The sequence below is a fragment of the Sapajus apella genome, unplaced genomic scaffold (assembly GCF_009761245.1).
Source record: "Sapajus apella isolate SASKATOON/1434 unplaced genomic scaffold, GSC_monkey_1.0 scaffold14, whole genome shotgun sequence".
NCBI lineage: Eukaryota > Metazoa > Chordata > Mammalia > Primates > Cebidae > Sapajus > Sapajus apella.
The window spans coordinates 8,873,017-8,884,619 of NW_022436954.1; the positions used below are offsets into that span (position 1 = coordinate 8,873,017).

The window sequence follows — 11,603 nt, forward strand, 5'->3', positions numbered from 1 at the left end:
GGATCTTGATTGATCCTCTAAATCTTTCCATCTTTTAGAAAGATGTTCACCAGTTTGAAGACCAAGCCCTAGAGAATCCCTGGGTAGTAACATCAGGCAAAAGGACACCGGGCCCAAACATCCTGGTGAGGACAGGAGCCCAAGGACTCTGTGCGCTTTGGGGATCAATAATATTTATGCCACCCACCCCCTTAGATACAGATCCAGAATTTATTGTCAAGAACATTAACAACATCATGATAATAGTCACTTTAATCTTACCATAAAACAATAAATTATGTTATGAAAAAGGAATAATCTTAACTGTGGGAAATCCCAACAGAACCAGAACCACATTCTGAAGCACTCTTTGTTAACCCTTAGCGTGCATGAACATTCCTTGTAGGCAGAATTGGTTAGATGCAGTTTGATATGTTATGTTGAAAAGATTGACATTTAGTGCTCAGAGGCTGTGATGTGTATTTTTCTCTATTAATTAATTTATTTCTTATGCAAATCTTGTATGTAGATACTGCTTTTATCAAGTGGTTTTTAAATGAAAAATTATGACTGTAAGGCTAAGCCACTAGCTGAAGAACTCACAAGTAGAAAATGCCAGAGCTGAGCTTGAGCCAGGTAGTCTAGTCCCAGAATTGAGCTTCTCCTCACTCTTCAATCGATGGATACATGCTAATTTTGAAAGATCCAAACAGTACTTCAGAATTAAACAAAGCATTAATCTGCTCTAGTAAGATTCTGTTTGCTAGCAAGTTTGCAGAGAGAAGAGAATGCTAATACACTGTTGGTGGGAGTGTAAGTTAGTTTAGCCATTGTGGAAATCAGTGTGACAATTCCTCAAAGAGCTAAAAACAGAACTACCATGTGACCTAGCAATCCCTTTACTGGGTATGTGCCCAAAAGAAAAGAAATCATTCTATCATAACGACACATGCACACGTAATGTTCATCGTGGCACTATTCACAGTAACAAAGACATGGAGCCAACCAAAATGTCCATCAATGGCAGATTGGATAAAGAAAATGTGGTACATACACACCACAGTATATTATGAAACCATAAAAATGAATAAAATCATGTCATTTCTAAGGAACATGGATGGTGCTGGAGGCCATTATCCTGGCAAACTAATGCAGGTACACAAAGCCAAGTACTGCATGTTCTCACTTACAAGTGGAAGCTAAATGATGAGAACGCATGGATAAATAGAGGGGAACAACAGACAGTGGGTCTAACTAAAGCATGGAGGGTGGATAGAGAGAGAGGATCAGAAAAAATAATATTGGGTACTAAGTTTAATAGTAGAGTAATAAAATAAGCTAAAGAACAAGCTCCCATGATACCAGTTGACCTAAGTAACAAACCTGCAAATGTACCCTGAACCAAAAATAAAAAGTAAAAAAAAAAATCTGTTAGATGTGGCATTGAATTTGTAGAACAGAGTACAGTCGATATGTTTAAGTTTTCTATCTTTCTTTCAGGAACCAGGTGGGTGTCTCCATTTATTTAGATTTCCTTTTTACATTGTGACTAAAGTTCCATGATTTTATTCTTAGAGGCTTGCATATCTCCACTCAGGTAGATTTCAATATATTTTTGTTGTTGCTGTGTATAATCTTGTCAATTGTATCATTTTTCTATTATGGAATGTAATGGTGTAGCTAGCTTACAGGAAGGCAATCGATGTTCATATTTTGATCTTGTATTCAGCTAACTTCATAACTCTTCTTTTAATATGTCTTTCCAGTAGATTGTCTTAGATTTTCATCAAAGTTGATCCACAATCTATAATAGTGCACAATTCACTGATTCAGTTGTTTTCAATAAGGAGTTTTCTTCTTGTGTTAGATAACACTTTTTTACAAATTGTATCATTCTTTTTTTTTCGAAAAGACTATTTTTTAGAGCATGTTCAGGTTTACCAAAAAATTGAATAGAAAATACAGAGTTCACATCTAACCCCTGCCCTCCAACAGGCACAGCCTCCCTCATTATTCACAGCCTAACCCAGAGTGATATACACAATTGATGAACTCATCTTGACACATTATTTTCATTCAAAGTGCATAGTTTATGTTAAGCTTCACTCTCAATGTCCTACATTCTATAAATTCCGAGAAATGTGTAATGACCTGTATATATCATCATAGGACACTCTATTCAACAAATGGTGCTGGGATAATTGGCAAGCCACATGTAGGGAAATGACACTGGGTCCTCATCTCTCACCTTATACAAAAGTCAACTCAAGATCGATCAAGGATTTAAACCTAAGAGCTGAAATTATAAAAATTCTACATGGTGTTGGGAAAACTGGCTAGCCATGTGCAGAAAGCAGAAACTGGACCCCTTCCTGACACTTTACACTAAAATTAACTCCAGATGGATTAAATACTTAAACATAAGACAATGGTGTTATGGTGTTACCATAAACACCATAACACCATTTTCTTCTAGGTTTTGCCTAGAAGAAAATCTAGGCAAAACCATTCAGGACGTAGGTGTAGGCAAAGACTTCATGACCAAAACACCAAAAGCATTGACAACAAAAGCCAAAATAGACAAATGGGACCTAATCAAACTCCACAGCTTCTGTACAGCAAAAGAAACAGTCATTAGAGTGAATTGGCAACCAACAGAATGGAAAAAAATTTTTGCAGTTTACCCATCTGACAAAGAGCTGATATCCAGAATTTACAAAGAACTAAAACAGATTTACAAGAAAAAAACTAACAAGCCCATTCAAAAGTAGGCGAAGGATATGAACAGATACTTTACAAAAGAAGACATACATGAGGTCAACAAACATATAAAAAATGCTCATCCTCACTGGTCATCAGAGAAGTGCAAATCAAAACTACATTGAGATACCATCTCACACCAGTTAGAATGGCGATCATTAAAAAATCTGGAGACAACAGATGCTGGAGAGGATGTGGAGAAATAGGAACACTTTTACACTGTTGGTGGGAGTGTAAATTAGTTCAACCATTGTGGAAGACAGTGTGGCAATTCCTCAAGGACCTAGAAATAGAAATTCCATTTGACCCAGCAATCCAATTACTGGGTATATATCCAAAGGATTATAAATTGTTCTACTATAAGGACACGTGTACACGAATGTTCATTGCAGCACTGTTTACAATAGCAAAGACCTGGAACCAACGCAAATGCCCATCGATGGTAGACTGGACAGGGAAAATGTGGCACATATACACCATGGAATGTTATGCAGCCATCAAAAACGATGAGTTCGTGTCCTTTGTAGGGACATGGATGAACCTGGAAACCATCATTCTCAGCAAACTGACAGAAGAGCAGAAGATTAAACACCGCATGTTCTCACTCATACGCGGGTGTTGAACAATGAGAACACATGGACACAGGGAGGGGAGCACTACACACTGGGGTCAGTTGGGGGTAAATAGGGTAGGGATGGTGGGGGGTGGGGAGCTGGGGAGAGATAGCAAGGGGAGAGATGCCAGATGTAGGTGATGGGGAGGAAGGCAGCAAATCACACTGCCACGTGTGTACCTATGCAACAATCTTGCATGTTCTTCACGTGTACCCTAAAACCTAAAATGCAATAAAATAAATAAATGGGGAAAAAAAATTCTAGGTGATGTCAGAGAAAATCTCCTAGAGACTGGCTTAGGCAAAGATTTGGCCAAGAACCCCAAAGCAAATGCAATAAAAACAAAGATAAATAGCTGGGACCTAATTACACTGAAGAGTTTTGCATAGCCAAAGGAACAGTCAGCAGAGTAAACAGACAACCCACAGAGTGGGAGAAAATCTTCTTGATCCTTGCATCCGACAAAAGATAACATCCAGAATCTACAAGGAACCCAAACAAATTAGCAAGTAAAAACCTGAACAATCCCAGCAAAAATTAGGCTGAGGACATGAATTGGCAATTCTCAAAAGAAGGTATACAAATGGCCAAGAAACAAATGAAAAATGCTCAAAATCACTACTGATCAGGGAAACACAAATCAAAACCAGAGTGCAATACCACATTACTACCACAATAATCGCCATAATCAATAAATCAAAAAATAATAGATGTTGGCATAGATGCAATACCAACGGAACAGTTTCACACTGCTGGTGGGAATGTAAACTAGTACAACCACTACGGAAAACAATGTGGTGATTCTTTAAAGAGCTAAAAGTAGAACTAACACTTGATCATGCAATCTTATTACTGGCTAGTCACTCAGAGTAAAAAAAGTCATTATACGAAAATATACTTGCACACGTATATTTATAGCAGCACAATTTGCATTGCAAAAATATGGAACCAGGCCAAATTCCTATCAATTAATGAGTAGATAAAGAAATTGTGGTATAGATATACCATTGCGTCATAGATATACTACTCAGCCATAAAAAGGAACAAATTAATGGCATTTGCAGCAACCTGGATGGAACTGGAGACTATTCTGAGTGAACTCACTCAGGAATGGAAAACCAAACATTGTATATTCTCACTCCTAAGTGAGAGCTAAGCTATGGGGACACAAAGGCATAAGAATGATACAAAAGACTTTGAGGACTCAGGGGAAAAGATGGGAGGGGATGAGGGATAAAAGACCCCAAATTGAATTCAGAGTATACTACTCTGTTGATGGGTGCACTAAAATCTCACAAATTACCACTAAAGAACTTACTCAGGTAACCAAAGACCACCTCTTCCTCAAAAACCTATGGAAATAAAAACATTTTTTAAAGGTATTCAGAATCATTTCCCTGCTCTAAAAATCCTTTCTACTCTCTCTTTTCAGGTTTTCCTCCCCAATAGCCTATGTCAATCTCTAATCTTTGTCTCCATATTTGCTTTTCAGAATGTCATATGGTTGGAAATCTACAGTAGGTCACCTTTTCAGATTGGCTTCTTTCACTTAGTCATATGCATTTGGGATTCCTCTTTGTCTTTTAATGACACAATTGCTTATTTCTTCTTGGTGGTGAATCATATTCTACTGTCTGTATGGACCAAAGTGTAATAATTCCTGCACCTATTAAAGGACTTCTCAGTTGCTTCCCAGTTTTAACAACTTTCTGTCAAGTTGAATATCTGTGTCTATGAATATCTATGTCTATATTTTTTTATGGAAATAAAATTTCAACTAATTTAGGTCAACGTCAAGGAGCACACTTATTGGAATTTATAGTGACAATATGCTCACTTTAGTAATAACCTGCCATACTGTCTTCCAAATTGTTGTACATTTTCATTCCCTCCAGTCAGTGAGAGCTCCTGCTGCTCCTCATCTTGCCAGCATTTGGTGCTGTCACCATAGCACATTTTTTTAAACGAAAAAGAAGGAAGAAAGAAATGAACTAAATGAAGGAGCTAGTACGAGACATCATTGATTAGAAGAGTTTATTTGAGTCAAAAAGTGAAAGGCAAGGAGCACCAAATGTAGCAATTAATCTTCATCCACCTCCAGCCCGCCTCACCTGTCACCACTGCCAGATGTATGGACTGAGAGAAGCACCTTGTTACTTCACAACTCACACACCATCAATGCCTGAGCCAGACCTTTGCCTTTCAAACTGTGCAACTGCAGACAGCTTTCTTATTTTCTGCAAGTCAGTTGCCTCAGCTATAATATTGGAAACATAATAGCTTGTATCTTACTTTTGGGTAACAAAGATGTGAATATAATAAATTGCATTTTGCAGGTATGGACATACAAACTCAAAGCTATTGTTAGTCTTTTTATTATCACTATTCTCATTAGCTACAGAAGTGTTTTGCAACCCGCAGGACCTGCATGTTTCCAAATAGAATGAACTCACTGTAATTTTGGTGACTGGATTTTTATGGAACATTCTATTCTATGAAACCAAGCCAATGTTTGTGCACTCAAGGATAAAAAATATCTATTTGCAGAATGAATGTGTCAACAGAAAGAAAGGGCTTAGGAAAGAGAATATGCTTAAGGCCCTCTTGGTTTTGAATTTGCAGAAGCAGGAAGTTCCAAATTCAGGTGCTTGGAAGGTGTAATATTGACTTCAAACCCAGGAGATTTAAATTTTTTTCATTGTGATACACAAATGTAAAGGGTATCATCTTAAGTGTTTCTTGGTGTGTACCTAAGTAGTATTAACCATATTCACATTGTTAATCTCCAGAAACTTTTTTGGGTGTGTGAACCTGAAACTGCATCATTAAACAACAACTCCCACTATCTTTTTTCCTCTAGCCTCTGGAAACCACTATTGTAACTTCTCTTTCTGTGAATTTGTCTCCTGTAGATACCACAGGTAAGTGAATCATAGTATATTTGTTTTTGTGACTGGATTATTTTATATAGCATAATGATCTACTCTAGTTCATCTATATTTAATTCTATAGTCTGTGTCTGAATTTTCTTTACTTTTAAGTCTGTATAAGATTCTATTCCATGAATACCTAGATTTTCTTCATCCATTCATCTGGGGATAAATACTGGGTTGGTTCTCCACTGACTGATGTGAATAGTGCCTTAAAGACACACGTATACAGTACCTCTACAAGATGCTGATTTCAGTTCTTCCAGCTATAACATGAGAGGAGAAATTCCTTGATCCTATGATATTTTCTATTTTAATTTGCGACACGTCCTCCTCTCCCATGGTGGCTGCATTATTTTACGTTCCCACCAACAGTGCACAAGAATTGCTACCTCTGCTCATCCTTGTTACAGTGTTATTTTCAAATTTATTAGTTTGCTTATTTGTCTGGTATACAATACCTATTTTATTGGGTATGAAAATCTATGCTATTTCCACCTGAGATTTGAAAACATCAAAAAAAAAAAAAAAAAAAAAAGAAAAGAAAAGAAAAGAAAAGAAAAAAAGCAGTGAGATAAAATCTGAAGGTATCTCACCTCTTTCATCCATTCTGCTGTCATGACCCACAGAGGAAAGTACAAGCTCCCCGCCATTTGGCCCATGCTGTTCTCCAACCAAAAGCGCTTCCCTGTTCTACCTACCATGTGCACCTGTTGGTTTCAGGTTCACCTGTCTACCTGATGTACCTCACAAGCCACTTGGTCTATGCTGGGTCAGCTTCCCTCATGCTTTTACCTGGGCTTGTTCCACATTTTGTTTTGTTTTGTGAATCAAATGCTATGTGTCCCTAAGCAGGACTTAGATATACTTCTCTGTATTCCCAGCCTCACATCTCAATGCCTTCACCCAGAACATTCCATGCCTCCCCTGCGTTTCCCTGGAGCCCTCTGCTCATGGCTGGGGAGAGGCAGAGGAATAGTCCCCATGGGCTGCTCTACCACTGGGACCCTGAAAACTCAGAAGCTGTGATACTCCTAGTTGGAAGAGAAACTAAAGAGGAGCTCCTGTTAGTGGATGTAGAGTTTGGTGAGTTGATATTAAGTTTCCCTGAAATTGTTTAAGTCTTGGCGTGCACTAGAAGATTAGGGGTTGGGTGGTTGGTGCAGCACCATCCTCTTGCCACTGTTCTCTCTAGTGATGTGGAAAACCACTGAGTTTCTTCCACAGTCATCACCATGCTACTCACCCTCAACTGCCCACAGGGAAGCCTGGCACCATAAGCATTCTTTTACACTAAACATGACCATCACCAATTTAGCAGTTTTTTGATTCATAAATTTGTCATTGATTTGTTACAAGATGGCTTGCTGATCTTCTCCATGCCAGCCACTGTGCTAAGCCAGGATAAACAAAACCAGATGCTGACCCTGTGATTATGGATCTAACAGTCAAGAAAAATTTGCATAAATGAAATGATTGCACATTTATAATACAACAGCTTTGAGATTGCTGCAAATGAGAGGTGCATGGCTACAGCAGAGTCCATGAGGGGGAGCATCCACCAAGTCATTGGGCACAGGCAACAATGCCCATGGGTGGAAAGAATAAACTAAAATGTTGAGTCAACTATGTAAAAAGGAGGGAGCCATGAAAGTGTCAATGATGAAAACAACAACAACAACAAAAATCCTGTGTAGGTGTTAACTGTGGTAGGAATAATAAAATAAAGGCAAACAATCTTCTCTGAGAGATACACATCCTCCCCAATGGACTATACAGATGACAAGGTGATGCCAAGCTGGAGCGAGGGTAAACTCTCATCCACAGATAGGGTGAATGTCTCACAGGCCTGTCTTCTGCAAAAGAGGCCTGAGTCCTGGAGCCCATGTAGACTCGGAGACCATGAGCTGGGTTCCTTTTCCCATTTATGTCAGAGAGAAATGGTGTATCTAGGTGTCCATGTAGTTCTTCAAGTAGGTGATTTTGTGGATTTGGGTTGTGCCCTAAATTAGGAACTAGTGGAAAACCATGACATATATGACAAATGAGAAAGATAATGGCAGTTTACATTGATTGAGAACTACAACGTGCCCGAACTTGGTATATTTTAAAAATACACAGACACCCATGAACACACTCATTTGATCGCCTATCAACTCAGTGATGTAGACAACGTTAATAGCCTACTTTGACAAAGAATAAAACTGGGGTTACATAAACTGAATAATTTTCCTAAGGCCCAGGAGCCCATCAGTGAGGATCTGAACTCTCATAGCCACGAGCCTCACCATGAACCCTCCCCCTCCTTGGTGGCAGCAGGGCTGATTTAGGGACTCCCTCGTCATCCTGTGTGATGAAAGAGATCCACTGTTGCCCTCAGCTTGGACTCAACCAAACCTGGCAATGTGTCTTTCATGACATAACCCACAAGGTCCCCTTCCTTCTTAAAGGTTTTCCTGGCTGGTTCTCAGCCGTGCTGCCTGTGAGAACACCGGAGCAATTTAAACAGTGCAGAAACCAGGGAGTCACCCCAATGCTACTGAATCAAAATTACCAGAGAGTGAAGCCTGTGGGGTTACTATATTTCAAAAGCCCCAAGTGATTTGATTGTGTAGCTGATAACAGAAAGCTCTGGTCTGGGCTGTGACTCCTCTCAAATGTACATTCATTTAAGAGAGAAATTTCTGGCGATTACCTACTCACACCACATGAAGGCACTGCAGTGGGAGGGCATGGGGGTATAGATCGCTTTGTCTGGGGGCTTCCTTCACTTTCCATTAAAAATAGGATTGGCTCAGGCAGCAGGGCTAGGTTTGAAGTGGAAAACTTGAGCCTAGGGGTTAAGGGACCAGCCACCCTGTTCATCTGTCTTTTTCCTTCCATTATCTTCCCAGCCCAGAGTCCCAGAGCAAAGAAATCTCAGTATGTCTCTGATGCATGACTAGCTCTGAACACTCCAAAAGCTCCTTGAAAAAAAAGGAGTTGGGTTATTTAATCATCAGATCAGCCCTAAGGTAAGATGTGGGTGGCTACACATCACAGAAAGCTTGCTTTTTATAGGTAGAAAATGTGAATCTGTGAATGTTGCTCATATATCTAACCTACCCCATAAACAAGACTCAGGTTTGGGAGTGAGGCAGGCTAGGGAACAGGTCCAGCAGTTGTTTTTCCCCAGGAAATCCTCCAAAGATGGGATGTATTGAACTAGATTTTAGATACCTATGCTGTGAACATGGTGGTGATGGAAGGGGCTGAGGGGAAGGGTAGGTCTTGTTTAGACTTGCTCAGGGTGCAGCTGAAACATGCCTGGCTGGTTGTCAGGCATACAGGGGGATCAAAGCAGGGTCTCCTTATGTCCGTGCTCTCCCAGAAAAGGAAATTGAAAGGCTCTAGAACACAGTCTTCCAGTTTCCTTTGCTTGCTGAAGTCAGAATCCACCTATATCCCCACACTGCTACAAAGATAAAAAGAAATAATCAGCAAAAGCTCAGAAGGAAACTGAGAATCCCAGGAACATTTCCAGGTGTGCCTGAACGCTCACCGGGAGCCCAGAGCAGAGTTCTGGCAGGGCTGCCATCCTGTGCTCTGCCCCACTCGGATGCAGAAATGCCTGAGGAGATGACATTGATGGATGGAAGCAGCCTTGGCTTGGAAGGGTGGGCTGGGAGCCAGGCCTCCTGACCTACCAGGTGCCACAGTGGGTAGGACCAGCCAGGCTCCCTAGGTACAAATAGCCCTGAGCTCCATGACTACATAGGCTCCTGGAGTCTAATCCAAATCACTCATTGTGAAAGCTGAGCTCACAGCAGAATAAGCCACCATGAGGCTGTCGGTGTGTCTCCTGCTGGTCATGCTGAGCCTTTGCTGCTACCAGGGTGAGTACATCAGTCATGAGTCCAGCACCAGCCTCTGGGAAGCACACCCCTCTAAGCACGAGGTCACCTATTTGTGCTGGGGTTGAGATCTGCGCAAAACCAAATAGAATTCCAGATCCTTCTCTGTGCTTGTTGAATAAGGCCCTCATAAATCTTAGAGCTATTTATTCTAATCCCCAGCACCTAGGAAGTTTTATAGAAAAATCAGTGCAGCAAAATGTTCAGAATTCTTCTGCCTGAGCTTTACTTCTGGATGGTATCTGTGTCAGATGATGTAATGTGAGGTCTGGGGTGAATCTGGGATTCACCACTTCCCACCCCCTGATCTTGGGCACAATACTCACCCTACCTGAGCTTCCTCCTATCACTGGTGGTTAAAGCTTCTGCCAGGAGTAGCTATGAGAATGAAGTAAGGTTATGACTGTTAAGGGTCAAGCTGTGGGCCAGGCGTGGTGGCTCATGCCTGTAATCTTAGCACTTTGGGAGGCCACAGTGGGTAGATCACTTGAGCTTAGGAGTTTGATGCCAGCATGGGCAATGCGGCAAAACCCCATCTCTACCAAAAAAAAAAAAACAAACAAAAAAACCAAGGAAATGAGCTGGGCATGGTGACATGCACCTGTAGTCTCAATTACTTTGGGGGCTGATGGAGGATCGCCGGAGCCCAGGACATTGAGGCTGCAATGAGCTAAGATTGTGCCACTACATTCCAGCCTGGATGACAAAATGAGACCCTGTCTCAAAAAAAAAAAAAGCCTAGCTGAGGATATGAAGGCTTTCCCTTTGTTGTGTGACCTTGAGAAAGTCACACCTGGAGTATCTGGCACTGTCATCAGCACAATCATGGTATAGGGACATAGAATCCAGGGGATCTTGTCTGGTGTAATGTCAGGAAGCCATGAGACAGAAATCGACTTTCCTAACATCAACTATATTTTTATTTTTGTGCTGCAGCCAATGCTGTTGTCTGCCCAGCTGTTGTTTCTGATATCATAAACTTCTTCTTCTTACCTGACGATCTTTTAAAGCTGGAAATTTCCAAATATAATCCACCTCCAGAAGCTGTTGCAGCCAAGTTCGAAGTAAAGAAATGCACAGATCAGATATCTTCTGAGAATCGAAGTCTTCTTCAAGACATCCTGGTAATTGATTTCTCCTTTATGCAGAGGCATAATTCAACTCACCTACACCTCCGAGTGTGCTGAGGACATGGGGAGTGAACCAGGGCCCAGTCAGGGGTGGTGAAGGGCCAAGCACAGCCGCATCCTTGCTGGGAGCTTTCCTGAGGCCCGCCTGCCCTCAGGCAGTGGGCACAGTCACTGTGGAATGTCCTGGGGAGTGTGGAAGCCTTGAACAGGGAGAGAAGGCTATGGGGGACCTAGGGCTGGGCCTCCCACAGACAGGGTGCTGGTGAACTGGGCTCCTCTGCAGCGTCTACAGAGCCA

General features: G+C 41.1%; 1 protein-coding gene across 1 annotated transcript; it reads left to right on the forward strand.

The window, feature by feature from the left end:
- The first annotated feature begins 10,027 nt into the window (after window positions 1-10,027).
- On the forward strand, window positions 10,028-11,363 carry LOC116554519 (secretoglobin family 1D member 2-like). Its single transcript, XM_032282452.1, has 2 exons — window positions 10,028-10,158; window positions 11,113-11,363. Exons 1-2 carry the CDS (start codon window positions 10,104-10,106, stop codon window positions 11,361-11,363), a joined length of 306 nt encoding a protein of 101 aa, XP_032138343.1. The 5' UTR covers window positions 10,028-10,103.
- The last annotated feature ends 240 nt before the right edge of the window (window positions 11,364-11,603 follow it).